Source organism: Halichoeres trimaculatus, unplaced genomic scaffold (assembly GCF_033239565.1).
Source record: "Halichoeres trimaculatus isolate MK-OKI-2021-1 unplaced genomic scaffold, fHalTri1.1 fHalTri1_scaffold_18, whole genome shotgun sequence".
Lineage (NCBI taxonomy): Eukaryota > Metazoa > Chordata > Actinopteri > Labriformes > Labridae > Halichoeres > Halichoeres trimaculatus.
In genome coordinates, this window is record NW_027437196.1 from 17,135,934 (window position 1) to 17,151,018 (window position 15,085).

The 15,085-nt window shown below is 39.2% G+C and overlaps 1 protein-coding gene across 1 annotated transcript in view; it reads right to left on the reverse strand.

The window, feature by feature from the left end:
- cntnap2a (contactin associated protein 2a) overlaps nt 1–15,085 on the reverse strand; it is a 533,013-nt gene that overhangs the window by 229,796 nt on the left and 288,132 nt on the right. Inside the window, exons 5-6 of the mRNA XM_074693022.1 lie at nt 574–626; nt 169–319 (exon numbers count right to left, since the gene is read on the reverse strand). Coding sequence (XP_074549123.1) covers nt 169–319; nt 574–626 — 204 coding nt within the window. The remainder of the gene's footprint in view (nt 1–168; nt 320–573; nt 627–15,085) is intronic.

Genomic DNA, 15,085 nt, shown 5'->3' on the forward strand with positions numbered 1-15,085 from the left:
TGATTTCAAGTTGAACAACATTTTCACCAAGTATTTTAAACCTTCTCAGTTAAATACTTCACCATTGATAACACAATACCCTAATCAGGTAGTAACAGAAGGGTCAGCAGGAAAGACACTTTGCTTCCTTTACTTTGTGTAAATTAATGACCTGCCTGTGTTGCTCACCTAGGTTTATCTTCAGCAGCAGCTTGGCCTCGTGAAGCACCAGAGTTATGTAGTCTCCCTGTTGGCCTTCCCCATGAAGAATCACACCTTCACTCTCTGACGTTTTAAACCTCAGTGCGATCACATCTTTAATTATCTTCATCTTCTTCACCTGGGAGGTGGGAAAATGTAAAAGAACACAGACATGGTTATATAACACCATCGGTAGCACATTTTCAATCAGAGGAATGTAGAAAAAGTAATGGATTTCTTTGATAAAACTTTTTAACTTTTCTAACGGAATACAAAAATGTCTGTATTTTCCCATCAAAACACATTGTGACAGAGCTTTTGTTGATTGTCAACATCTAACATCTGCATAAAGCCTAAACAATGTGTGGTTTTATAGGGTAAATTAGCCTGTACCTTAAAACGATATGAGATGACACCCTGTCCGTCAAAGTTGATCACACCGGCCCCTACAAAAAGACAGAGAGTGGGTGAATAGAAACATTAGAAGTAGCAAGGAGACAGAGAGAAAGAGTAAGATGGTGAGATTAGTGCTTCATGGAGTAAAGTGTGACTGCAGATAAGACAAAAATGCAAAAACCTCATCCCACGCTGACAAAGAGAACGCCAGAGATGACACTCTTATTGCTGCGTCAGGGAATCTGTATCTTTTCCTCAAGACATTATGTTGAGATAATGGTGTAAAAGGCATTTCCAGCATTGTCAATTATATCAGCAATACACCCACAATAGCTACATAATGCCAGAGGGTTTATCTGTGAACAGGGAAGGGACTGGAGGGGGGGTGGAAATGCTACTACCTGTAACTGTCAGCTGAATTCACCAGAGGGTTGCAGATTTAAAATGTCATCTTTACAGTACACTGAAACTGCAAAAGAGATTTTATTGTTTCAAATGATATTATCTCCTATAGGCCTTGTCAAATTCCACTTCATGACAAGTATATTGAAGATCAGCCCAGCCCTGCTCAGATCAGAAGTCTGTGATATATAATGCCATGTCACATGGAGACAACATGCATCACAGTACTGTAAATCCTGTAACAATCATAGAGAGTATAACACATGAATATAACACATACTCTTTGTGATGTAATCCATCTGTTCCCAGTACATAGTAATGAAGCCTATTGTCAGTGGCAGTCATATTGGAATTGCAAACTCAAGAGGCGGGCTGTGAATCTCCTAACCAACACATTTGGTGCCAGATCTCAGTCACATGAGCTGTGCATCTAATTGGACAACTTGTGATCTTGATATCTTTTAAACTGCTGAGTTAGACAGAAGTTATTCCTGTACAGTATGTGCCAAATGGAAAAATCGACTTTTCAGTGCCCAAGATGTTTAATGTTTGATATTTTTGCTTGGTGTGTTTATGGTTTTCAGTCTTTCTGCAGCCGGCCTCTAGTGTACACTTGATAAACTGTGGCTTTTACTACTTCCACATGTGCTTTGTTTTTTAAAAATGCCCTGTGATATGAAAATCATACGAGTTCACTATGAAGGGAAAAAGATTAAGAGCCCCCCCCATCTGATGACAGGCTGCAGTATAATTAATGGACCACCCCATCTTAACAATTGAAATGAGGGTCAAAAAAAAAAAATTCAATTCCAATTTGATCAAAAATGGTTTTTGTGTAGTCCCCTCTTATCATACTGATTAAAGTTCAACTGCTAATCTTTTTTTCTGAAAAGTTTACTTTTGATTAGGCATTTGATGATAAGAAAATGGGATGTGACATCATGATTGACAGCTCTTATGACAAATACAGGCCCCAGCACTGTTCTGTACAGCGTCAGCACAACAATAACCCATGAGTCATTGAACTTTTCATAGCCATGTGTATGTGCCTCAAACCATCACAACAATCTGTTCTACTGGGGACTGTACCAGCCTGATGGATATTCACCATTTATTCAACAGGAAGTTCAATGAATGTTTGGGCACGGTGACAGTGTGACATCAGTGCTATAGCCCTACCAGGTCTTAATATGCTTTGGTGGCTAAGTGCAATAAATCAGCAGAAAGCGGGGCGGCATCTGGCTTCACATCTCACAATGGGTGGGAATGAAATGATGTATTCCTTCCTTTTTACAGCAATTATGACAACCTCTATGTTAGTTGGGAGTATGTGGTATCTACTATTAAAATATGAAAGGAAAAGTTGAAGAATCCAGAAATTTAAAAAAGAAAGTAAATATGTATGTTTTGTACTTGATTGGCAAATGTGCCGCCTGAAGCTTCAGTGAGGCTGTGCCTCCAGTCAAATCTCTCCAACATAAAAAAACTGAAAAAACAGTAGTTGGATGCGTCGTTTCCCTCTACTGTCAAAACCCAACCACGTACCTTGAGAAGTCAGAAAGACTCAAAAAAGTGCTGTTCAAGTCAATATACCTCTAAAAGCATGATGGCAATTAGTGAGAGTTAAGTATCCTTAGGTCTTAGAATTGTATAAGTTGGTTTAAGACTTTCTTGATTAGCAATGACTCGAGTTTAAGTCTTAAGTTTTTACTCTAATAAAAAGCTACCCATGACACCAGCAGGTGTTTCTAATCACTTTGTCTAATTAGTTGATGGGAGGAGCCACTGCTCAGCTGTGCTTTAACCTGAGGAGTGGTCTAATTAGCCCTAAGTGAACACACCTGTGTCAGCATGCAGGGCTGTAAAACACACTGAAAGGAACTGCAGAATTAAATAGTTTGTAAGGGATACAATTTCTTAAAAAGAAAGCAAGTTTGTAAACACAATTCCACCCACGGTTTAACCATACTTAAAGATGTTGTGAGGAGGCTCTGTTTTGAACTTCGGACACACACTATCGTGAAGATGTGACTTCTAACAAGGTGTGTTTTTTTTATTTTTATCATTATTAAATGAAGATTGGTCACTCTCCTGTTAAGCTTTTTTTTTTGGTCTTCAGTCCATGTTCTGTCTGACAGTTAGGCTCTGGTGTCCACCATCACTACAAAATTAATCACAGAAATCGTTTTCCGAAAAGAAAAACACAGATCTCTCTCCTCACTCCCAAACTTTGTCAACCGGCGTAGTGTTGTCATAGACTTGACGTGACGTATGTCAATCCGGTCCTGCTTAACCCAATTGGGAAGCCAAGAAGTAGCATTTCGAAATGACCTACATTTGTATTGATAATCTTATTTTAAAATGTGGATTACAACCGGGCATATGTGTTGAAGGAAACCTTTCAAAATTACTTTAAAACTCCTCACAGCTCTTTCAAAGAAAAATGAATTTTGTTATCAAAGAGCATAAAAGGCAATAAACAAGGATCTACAATGTGATATTTTACGTGTGATAATAAAGTTTGCATGAAAAAAGTAAAGCAGGAAAGAGACAGAGTACAGATTATTCCTTCCTTCTGAATAGCAAGAAAGTGCAGCACTTGAGCCACTCATCAATCTTAGAATCATCATTCCAACTGTTCAAGTGTTTAGTTAAGAGCCTGTGCTTGTCTGTCTATGTCTGAGTGTGTGTCTGTGTGGTGTGATTGGTTGGAGAGGGCAGGAAGGAGTATACAGGCGATGTTATAATAACAGCGCTTGGAGAAGATCACATCATCTTATATGCAGCCACAATCATTGCACAGTCAAGCTGTCTTTTCAGTTCTTCCAGCTCTCTTGCTGTGCCGCTCACAACACACACACACAGGGACACACATTCACACATGAGCGAGGCCTGCCCTTTCGTGATAAACACCTGCAGCAGGAGCTTGGAGGAAATTACATCTGTTTCCTTTGTTCTAACTTCAGTGCTCCCCAAATGATCCCATGCTGCTTCTCACAGGGTAGAAACACGAATCTTTCCATCTCTTCTGCTGCTTCACACGACACTTTTGTCATCTCCCCAAAATTTTTCTCTCATCTTTCATCATTTTTTTTTTGTTTCTTCTCTTCTCTTCCTTCCATCCAATCTTTTTCCTCTCTCTCTTTTTCCCTCAGACTTGTGCTACCAGCCCCCCTTGTCATCTTCTTCTGTCACCTTTATGGTGCAAACAGTGGTGGTAGCTGACAGTTTTCCAATTGTTTTATGAGATATTGCAGATCTAGGTGTGCTGCTCAGAAAAAGGGTTGCGAGCTCAGCTGAGTGCTTGATGTCAAAAGGGAGACTTTATGGAGGATTGAGGGCTTTTCCACCACCTGCAGACCACTGTGAAATGCAGAAAATGAAAGGAAGTGGGGAAAAGGTTGACCCACTATGCTATAGAGTTACTGGGAGTGACTTCTCAGTCTGTACCTGGTAGAGCTGTCAAAGCACAGACACGAGATAACTATAACAGGAAACATGCCATACTTAGATGATAGTTGTCCATCAAGGCTTGATTAGAACAAGGTAAGACATAGAAATCGAATACAGATTTACTAAATCAAACTGGAAGTTAATATTCTTAATTTCCAGATACCTATTTTCATGGTGAGCTCATGGCAAAGAAATCCTCTCAGTAGTAGCGACAGTTAAACACTGGTCTGTTAAGCTGTTGTTTTGTCTTGTTATTTCATATGAAAGCTTTGTTAGAGGAATAAAGTGGTGAAGATGGTCACCACTGCGTCGGCAGCAAAGGAAGCAAGAGTGGCAAATTGACATCTGTGCAAAGAGGGAGCAGACAGGACGAGGCAGCACTGTTTGTGTAGGCTGCAAGGATGCTTGTGCTGTTAACCCATCTGTCACAGCAAGTCTTTACGTCTCAGTACAGCCTGTTTGAAAAGCAGGAACGTACTAAGTCCCAACAGCAGAAAAAGGCCTCTTATAAGGGCAGCTTTCTGTCTATTTGGAATGTTATATCTCAAGTTGCAGCCTTTGCTTTTTCCTCGGACCATTTTGCAACAACAGTTTTACAACATTCATGATTGTACTGATGTGCATTCCTAAAGGAGGCCATGTTTTCAATATTAAAGAAGGGGGTCTAGGAGGTAAATGTCAAGACATGCAAACGAAAGGGTTTCAATTGGGGAAAGTTGCCCTAATTTGCCACATTTGCAAAAAAACAGGGAGGTGTTTGGTTGAATTGTGTGAACATTTTCAACTGCAACATGGCATACAGAGTAGAATACTATTTCTTTTTTTAATTTCCCAACCACGTTATAGTGTCTCAAGATATCAAACCACTCCCAATGCTGCTGACTATGACTGATTTTTCAGTCATACACACCCACGAGTGCTGAGGTAGGCACAATTATGCTAACACAGTGTGGGTGCTGGACATGAATATTACTACCGCAGCAATCAAAAGAATATAAATGCCTCTTGGCCCTCAAGATACAGCCCCTGGAGTTTTAGTGTAGCCACACCATTACACTTCATTGTACCTCCTGATATGCAACAAGAGTGGACAGAGGTCTTGCTATCTTGACTTACAAGCAGAAACATCAGTTGAGTCATGCCTTTTTCTTCCCCTAAAGCTAAATGAAGGTGCAACCACAGATGAGTCATGCCTTATGTCAAAGCATAATGAGGGTGCATTCAACTGGCGTCTAATGGTTAAATGTTAAGTTTAACCAGCAACAAATGTCAAAGCAAAAAAGATCCCTCACAGTGTGACTCACCAGGATTAAAGCACTGGATTTGCATGCTGTAAATGCTGTTGGAAGAATTTTCAAATGCATTACACTGCTGTGATTTTATATTCCACTGCAATGGTCTGTTATTTTCATACCCTTTTTACATGGATATGGTTTTCATCCCATGCCCTGTACACATGTATGTATGTGAACATTTTTGAAAACTTTTTTTTTTTCATTGTTGTTTCCTGTCTACCAATTAAAAGAATCCTTGCTCACTGAAGACATATGTTTCCAGATGCTTTCCAAGTTATTTTGAAATTCTACCACTGAGCAATACCACCCTGAGGACAATAGTTTTTAAATTGCCACATTTCAAAGAATGTTGTTTACGGTATCTGCTTACTCAAGATGTCAATCTATGGCAGCTCATTTTAGTTCAAGGCTAACATTTGATCTCAGGTGGGTCGAAGTAATAGTAAAGCACAATTACCTATAAATAACAATAAGGCCCCTTTTGTCCCCTTTTTTAGTGCAAAAAAGTGTATTATAAAAACCTTTACATTTAATGACCCATTCCTCAAAAAACATCTTATGAAAAGCCTGAGATTTCGTGAGGAAAAACAAAAGCAATTTGTGAAGTACTTTGTTTTTCAACTGCAAGTGCTTTATAACTGATCACAGTGATTGTACAAAGCCACAAAACATTAAATTACAAGTATTTTTGCACTCAAAGATTAAATCAACTTTTTAAGATCCACAAATTATGTAAACTCTTTTATTCACATCTATGTAGTTAGTCTGAACACATAAGTAGAGCCCCCACACCTCATGAACTGAAGTGGGAAATGTTTTAAACACTTATGTAAAAAAGATAAAGTTATCCACTGCCTTGTATTCATATAAAACATATGAAAAACTGTTCTGGGATCCTCTCTGCCACAGTATTCTTCGTCAGGCTAATGTTGGTAAAAGTTTGTGGCCTCTCAAAAACTCCACCTCATGGAACCTTTTTTGATGCTAATGCTATTTTTTTCAGCAATTACATTGTGGGCTTCCACCACTGCATCAATGACCTCTCGGCCCCGGTTGAAAACAGACTGCTGTTTCCTCAGACGGACCAGCTATCCATTTGTTCTGTCTCTGCTTTGTTGTCTTTGCAAGCTGTTGTATTTTCCACCACGCTGGGTCTCATAGTGGCACCGAATATTATATTCCTTAAGCACCAAAACTTGCTGCACACACACCAAGCACCCAGGTTTCTCAGTTCAACCCGTGGGTCGAATTAGACTCCATGGGGAGCTACCATGAAATGGAAGTAACATGTTTTGGTCCAAAAAGCCAATAAATCAAGCCCAGCAGCATTGTTTCCAGGCTCTCATAGCCCCTCTGTTCAGAACGCTCTGATTTAGTGGGCGTGACCTTCATATGTAAATGAGCCACAGTTGATACCGCCCCGCTCTCCCGCATCACTGAGAACAGCGCCACGAGCTCCAAGCGCACAATGTTTGAAAACAGCGAAGCTCGTTTACTGTAAGCTAAATTTAGCATCCTGAAGCTAACTTTGGCATTCTCCTCCAGAGTGGGAGTGGGCGGGGAAGGGGTTCGGGGGTATTTGCTCCAGTGGACCAATCAGGTCAGAGTTGCTCCTGATTGGTCAAAAAAGGAAATCGCTGACGTTGGAAAATCCCCCAAATCCAAACAGCTATTACTACAACTACTACTACTACAACTACTTAGTACAGGTTTTGTCATTCAAGATCACATTTTGTGGGCTGGGAGGAAAGCCTTAATAAAGTGATTTTTGCATAATATGGGACCTTTAAGTACTTTTTCTTCATGCCCCTGTACTGGTTTATGTTTTGCTGCTTGCTAAAAAGACATTTATGCTATCGTAAAGCACCCTTCTTAAGAACATTTCTCAGACCTGATAGTAGATGATGATGAAACAACATTCAGAGAACGCATTTAAACTACTGTTGACATAAACAGGCCAAAGGGTGAGGTTTGATTTGATATGTGTGCATTCTTTTGAAATTCCCTGCGCAGCAGACTGATTGTGTTTGCTGAGTAAATTAAATCTGTTCCCTCTGCTTCTTTCAGTCACATTCAACGCTACTATTTCATGACTCATTTATGAAATAATTGATTTTCTGTTGATCCTATGTTAATCAAAATGGAAATGAGCATGTAAATTCTCTAGCACGCTTCATCAGGACTCCTTTATAGGCTTTCGAGCTGGCTCAGACGCATAAACACAGATCCTTTCATTGCACAGTCCTAGATGAGTCATAATATGGTGTTGCATTTAATTATCATACATTTCCAAAACCTAGAATTATCATCTACAACCAACATATTTGGTGATTGTGCTGGAACACAACGTCTATATTTATCTGCCTCCCTCTTCTCCTCCTACTACTTTTCTTTTGTGTTTTCTTCCTCCTCATTTTCTTTGTCGTTGTACTTCTTTTCTCTCTCATCTCTGGATTGGGAAGCAGGTAAACATTTAGAAAAAAAATGATTCTTTTAGAACTTGAGAAAGATGAGTAGATGAACAGAGAAATGTATGAGTTCTTATTTTCTGACTGAATGACAAAGAAAGGAGCAGTGACAGCGTAATCATGAGAAAGCAGTGTGGGCTTCAAAACACAGCTGACAGACAAGCCTGAGAAATGATGCTCCAAACCAGAGGGACTGTGTGTGCGTATGAGCGTAGATGTGTGTACATGTGTAGGTGTCCCTGTCTCTCTATTATCACAAGTATCTGATTTGTACACATGTGCTCATCAAATGTTTATGATTATGTGTTTTATCTGACACATGTAAACATGTGAAGGACAGCATTTATAAGTGTCAGAAAATCAAAACAGAAACTGCCAGAAAAAGGTTGTTTCTCTCTGGAATTACTGTCGCTCAAAAAATTACGTATATATACATAAATGTTCTGCTTATGTTGCGGCTGGTGCTGTCATTACCATGACATCGAAAAAGTCTGAGGTTTTTCCTTTAAAAATAGATATTTTCCTTCCTTCATCTTCAACAGCTGTACATAGAGATAGATTCTGCATCTCCACCTCTAAAGTGAAGTCAAACTACTCCTCTGTTAGGTGTGCTCTTGCATTGGTAATGAGTTTTGGAGAAGGAGTCCTTCCAGGAAAGATCAGCTGGTGTAGCTTATAGACTGTATAAAACATGGACGCAGTCTTGTCAACATCACCCGTCAGTTTCTGAAATGGAAAATGAAGCACATCGGCTATAGCGGCCATATTGGTAATGGCAAGGGCTTCACCTACAGCCTGTTGGTCACATGACCCTCAGCTGTGCCTCTTATTGGGGGAGCCAACGATCGTACTATCCTCTGAACGGCCGAGTTAGAAAAAAATTCACCCCCGTACAGTGGGTGCCAGTAGTAAAATTAGCGACTCAGACAGGAGACGTTTTTTGAACCAGGCTGTAAATATGAGCTGAAAATGGCTTTTTTTTGGCTTGGTGTGTATGTGACTTCTGGTACTTCCAGAGCCAGCCTCAAGTGAACACTCGAGAAACAGCAGATTTTAGCACTTACGCATTGTCTCATATTCTTAGACCGGAGGTTGCTGCTTGGTGTAGCTGCAATATACACACTGTGCCTCTCCCTCTTTGTGTCAGTTTGATGCAGAATTTTGCAGTTTTGGAAAGTTCAATTACTTTTTTCTTTCTCTACTCCTAAGCAGAGTAATGACGGTCTATACAGAAATCCGAGTGATTACAGAACACATCCTTGAGTAAATAAGTATTTTGATGCAACAGTTTGACTCATGGTTTATCTTTTGGCCTGTATACAGGATGTTTAGGACCTGGACTGCTGCCTCTCAATGAGAGGAGCTCCAAATCTATCAGCTTCACTTTTACTTCTGAACATGCAGCCGTCACATTTCACCCATCTATACTTCCAGTATACAGCTGTAATAACTGGTTGGCTCAGAATATATCTTTTATCATGCAAAGCCATTACTTTGTCTATTTTTTTTTTTTTACACTCAAGGACTAGTTCCCATTAATGGTGTTCCGTGCACTTGCAGCACGCTACATGCTAAGTTACAAAAATAGACTCATGGCTCTTGAGCTTCCTCAGGTGCTGACTGTTAAGTTCACTTAAAACAGAGCTGTATGCTTGAAACCCGTTACTCTGTGACATTTCACTTCAGACCACTCTTTATTTCTGATTCTTGGTGTGGCATTGTCAAGCAGCAAGGTCTAAAAGTTGAACAAAAGATTACTGGATGCACACTTTTATGTTGGCTGATGCTTGCAGAGTTTTAATGCTTAGGATGCTTGGTGCTAAAAATAGATCAACTGTGGTTTTGTGAAAAAGACCATGACTCTATTAATCCAAGATAGGTGGACAAAGAAATTAATGAATGTATAAATGAACAAATGTTCTTTTAATTTTTCAATGTAAGTCATAGACAAGAAGAAATACCATATTTTTTCAGAGTGTTTTGTACATCCTAAGTTTTTAGTATTGTTTAAGAAAAGTGACCACATGGGCATACAAATCAGGGAATCATTTGTGACCACATATCTTATTTCAGATGATTTAGGTCTTGCTGTTGAAGGCAGTAAACCTCAGAGTAAAATTGAAATTAAAGATTCTTATCTTAATCTTGGAAGGAAAGGCTATAATAGTTATTTTGATCTTTTCTATCATGTTTTAGCTGGTACAGATGAAACCTAATTACTTCTGGGAGTCAAACATAATCAAAGTTTTCTTCTACTGGCTAAAGAGCAGCTCCACTTCGGGGCTGAGGTCACGTCAGAGGTATCTGTTAAGGAGGAGAAGTGAAACTCATTATCTTTTCCTGCTCACAACTCGCTAAGCCTCTAAATCTAATTTCACTGTTGTTTAGGAGCACCTATTCCCTGTTGTATAAATGTCTTATTATGTGTAATGGGACACAGTCAGGGATTTTGTGATAAAGAGAAAGTTTTGATTTATGTATTGTGCAAACAATAGGCCCTTTGGAGAAACTTAGTTTAAAGTTTTTTGCTCTTTGACAGCTGTAAATGGTTCTAATATAACTTAAATTGACACTTTCTAAAGCATTGTGTTGAAAATGCTTGGACAGCAGAGGAATTCATAACCTCGGAGATGAAATTTTTCATGCACAAGCCTCAGATGAATTCAGATGGCAATTACAGCCTGCAGGTATTGAATTTGAACAGACTCAGAGCAGCAACAATCGCACTGGCATATTAAATCTTGACACAATGTTAGAAGACATTTGACAGGTTGGTAAAGAAGCTTCTTTGGAAAACAATAATCTAATCTAATCTTCAGGCAGTCTGGTGTAGTAAGGCTGAGCACAGCAACCTTGTCAGCTGTCAAACTACATACAAACACATTGATACTGAAAAATGGGCACTTATCAAACAAAACCCGTATTATTTTTAGCTAGTAAAGCAAAATAACATGCATGTCTGAAATATTTTTCTTTTTTTTTTTTTTTTTTGACTGTTTATGATGAATAACTTAATGGCATTTTTTTAAATCAAGTTATTTATTTACAGTTGAGAAATGCATACTCTTGACTTGTAAATCATGGTTCAAAGGGCTACTTTATTTTTCAAGGAAAAAAACAGCCTACCATTATAAAACAGTCCAAGCAGATTACCACCTGTCCCAGTGATTCATCATTCTCATTGAATGTTGTCCAAGGGTACACAATTTTTTAGCAAGCTGGTACATTAGCTGCATAAAGGGTATTATTTATCTATAACTTTGCTGTTCCAGTTAAATCCAATAAAAACAACAAGTTAAAGCTGCTTTAATTTTCTTACTTGGCCTTGATAATCGTAAAAATGCACAGAGTCTCACTCACACTGTCGTGAAGAAGTGACTTTTAACAAGGCGTGTGTTTGTTTCAGGACAAATTTTCTTTGCTCAAGACAACTTCTTACTGGATACACTACAACAAGGTAAGGTATTTATCAGTACAGTTACAGCACTGTCGTTTGAAACTTGACAACAGGCAAACTTTGTTAGTTTTTACCGTTGGTTAGAAGCCGGCTTTATGTAGCCCTATCAGCAGCCAGAGCTACGATGTATCCATAGGCTAACGTGACAACAAGCAAACTTTGTCAGTTTTCAATATGTAGCACTACTGACAGCTCAGTGCTGTGAAATATTTCCACAATGTGTGATGTCAGTGAATCCTAGTTATGTGTCATCTACCAAGCAGAGCTAACTTAACCTCACTTTTCACTTTATTGATAGACCCTTAAATTTGACAGACCACTGCAGAATAACTGCTGCATGTGGGTTGGAATGAACATTATCACAAACAATTTAGCCCCTGTTTTAGCCTTTAGCCTGTACGTTATCACTCTTCTGGGTAGCTTTCCTCTGCTCTTCTGTCCTTTTTCTGTCTGAATGTTCGGCTCCTGTGTCCACCTTCACTACAAATTCAATCCAAGAAATCATATTCAGCAGAGAAACAACACAGATCTCTCTTCTCATTTCTAAACTTTGTCAGCCGGCATGGTGTTGTTATAGAGACTTTGACGTGCCATAAATCAATCCGATCCTGCTTAACCCGATCAGGAAAGCTACAAAGTAGCATTTTGAAATAACCTATATTGGAGTTGATAATCTCATTTTTAAGTGTGGATCCCGATCAGGCATATATCTAGAAGGGAGACTTTTTCAAGATACCTTGGAAACTCCTCACAGCCCATTTCAACAGGAAGTATTGCTCCTTTTTTAGGCTTTACATCAGAGACAACATGCTATTGATCATTTTTGCTTTGCAATGAGACCTGAAAATTACAGTTAATACATTTATGAATGTCTGATGAGTCCTGACTGAAGTAGATGATGAGTCATGTTTGCTAGACAAACCATAGAATAACAAAAAGCAGTTAGCACAGGATGGAGAAGCTTATTCCGTTGTCTGCTTGTGATTCACTCTTTTCTATCCATTATTCTTAGCAGTTGAAGGTTATATTAGCCTTAGCTTGTCTATCAGTAAGCCTCACTGCAGAAAGGGGGATTATGATGGTTGAATGTGCAAGTTTTAGTTAACAGCATGGAATTTGTGGGCAAGAGAAGTCATTTTACACCGACATCTAGCAAGTAATGTCTTTTTTGTCACCAGACAAAATGACAAGGAGATCCAACTGGAGATGTTTTCTCCACAACACTGTGGAAGGGGCACCATCATAATCTTGGAGGCTGTTTCCTTCAATGGAGCAATGGAGCTTCAGGTTGTGCAGAGGTGTCAATCGGTGGTTGGCTACGTGGCTATTGCAGGGGGTCTCCTTCATGACTGAGGGCCCTGGTCTGTGTGGTAATGACTGGGTTTTTCAACAGAACAATGCTGAAGTTCACAATGCTCGCCTGAAAAAAAACTTCTTTCAGAAGCATGACCTCACTCTTTTGGACCATCCTGCATGTTCCCCTGATCTAAATCACACTGAGAACATTTGGGGATGGATGGAGAGAGGAATTTACAAAAAAATGTACATCAGTCCCAGACAGTGGATGTCCTTCATGAAGCCTTCTTCACCACTTGGAGCAACGTTTCCACTGGTCTCCTGGAAACACTTACATCATGCATGAAATTATCAACAAGGATGATGGAGCCACTTGTACTGACTCACTTTTTCAAACTTTTATTACTAGTTCAGGGTTATTTCTTTTAAGCTATGGTGTGGAACATTTGATCTGCTGATGTCGTATAATGTTGAAAGATTTGATCAGGTGCGAATGTTTATGTGGCTCGATATAAAACGTCTTTAAGAAAATGTTGCATTATTGTGACACTGTTATGAAACACAGTGATACATAGAGGACTCTCCTCTGATAGAGAAATAAGTTCCTTTTATTATCACACAAAGGCAGCCTTTTGTATTCAAAGTGAATCATATGGTTGAAGATGGTTGTGAGTGCGCCTGTGTTTTTGTCAAAGGGGACAGGTGATGGGTTTAAACTTAGAGCAGACTGCATTCCTGTTTTATTGCTTTGTGCGTCTGTGCATATGCTGGTGCATCCCTGTGTTTGCACAAGCTCTTGTCCTCCTTATCATAACTGACTAGCTTTTCTTCTAACACTGGAAGGAAATGAAGGAGGGAAATACAATCAAAGAGGTGAGGACTGACTGGAATGCAGTACATGCCCTTGTATTCACACACATTCAGTGCAGACCCGGAATGAAAGATGTATGTGTGTCATTTATAACGGTAATTTATGCAGAGGCTTAATTGAAAATTGTTATCAAAATCAATTTGGCAGCCTTTAATAGGATGAGAGCAAGAGGCTGCGGGAGAGTCAGTTCCCTGGATGATACATTTGTAAGGAAGTGTGTGTGTGTGTGTGTGTGTGTGTGTGTGTGTGTGTGTGTGTGTGTGTGTGTGTGTGTGTGTGTGTGTGTGTGTGTGTGTGTGTATTTGTCTATCTGTGCTCTGCATATTCCTGCTACCCATTTTTTTTGTCTTGACAGATTCTAACTGGTGTTAATTTTGATTTACACACAGAAAGACCTCATAATGAAGAAAAACAACATCAAAACACAATTTGATCAAAAAAGTAACACAACTGAGCACCCCCCATGGATCTATAATAAGAATTGTTAATGATGCTTGAGCTACAAAACTTTCTGGAGGAAATATTTTAACTTCCACTTTTTGCTAAATGAACCAAAAGGTGACTGTAAATTAGAAATGTAAGGATGAAAAGCTCACTCTGGAAAGCGTGGCTGTGACAGGTGTGAAACAGTGAGGGTTAGTTAGTGTGTTTTGTCTGAGACAGTGAAATGGAGGCAGCAGGTGTGCTAAAGCAGCCATGAAAACAGGTTTTTGTTAAACTGACTTTCAGCTGCAAACATATTTGTTTTCTACAAAGGTTGTTCTCCAGGTATTCCTATAATTATTATACCTGAAAAGTCACAAAAGTTTTTACACACACACACACACACACACACACACACACACACACACACACACACACACACACACACACACACACACACACACACACACACACACACACACACACACAAAATCCTGTGTTATACTTTACTCTACCACATGATAAATAGCTTTACTCTTTGATTTATTTCTTGCCTTTATATCTCTCTTTCCTTCCTTTAGTCTTTATCTGTTTGATGTTTCACCTCCGCCTGATTACCCTCACCTTTTCTGAGTATTTGGTCTTTATCTTGGCGTTGTTTGGATTACCAGTGTGTTGTTTTTAGCCCTGACCTTTTCATGTTTCTTTCCTCACTTCTTACTCCTTTAGTGGAGGTTTCCCTGCAGCTCTCCTTCTCTTTTTATATTTTGTTCAATATTTCAAACTCAATACTGATGATTCCCCCAAAAACTGAGCATCAAATCTTTCACATGCTGTCATCTAC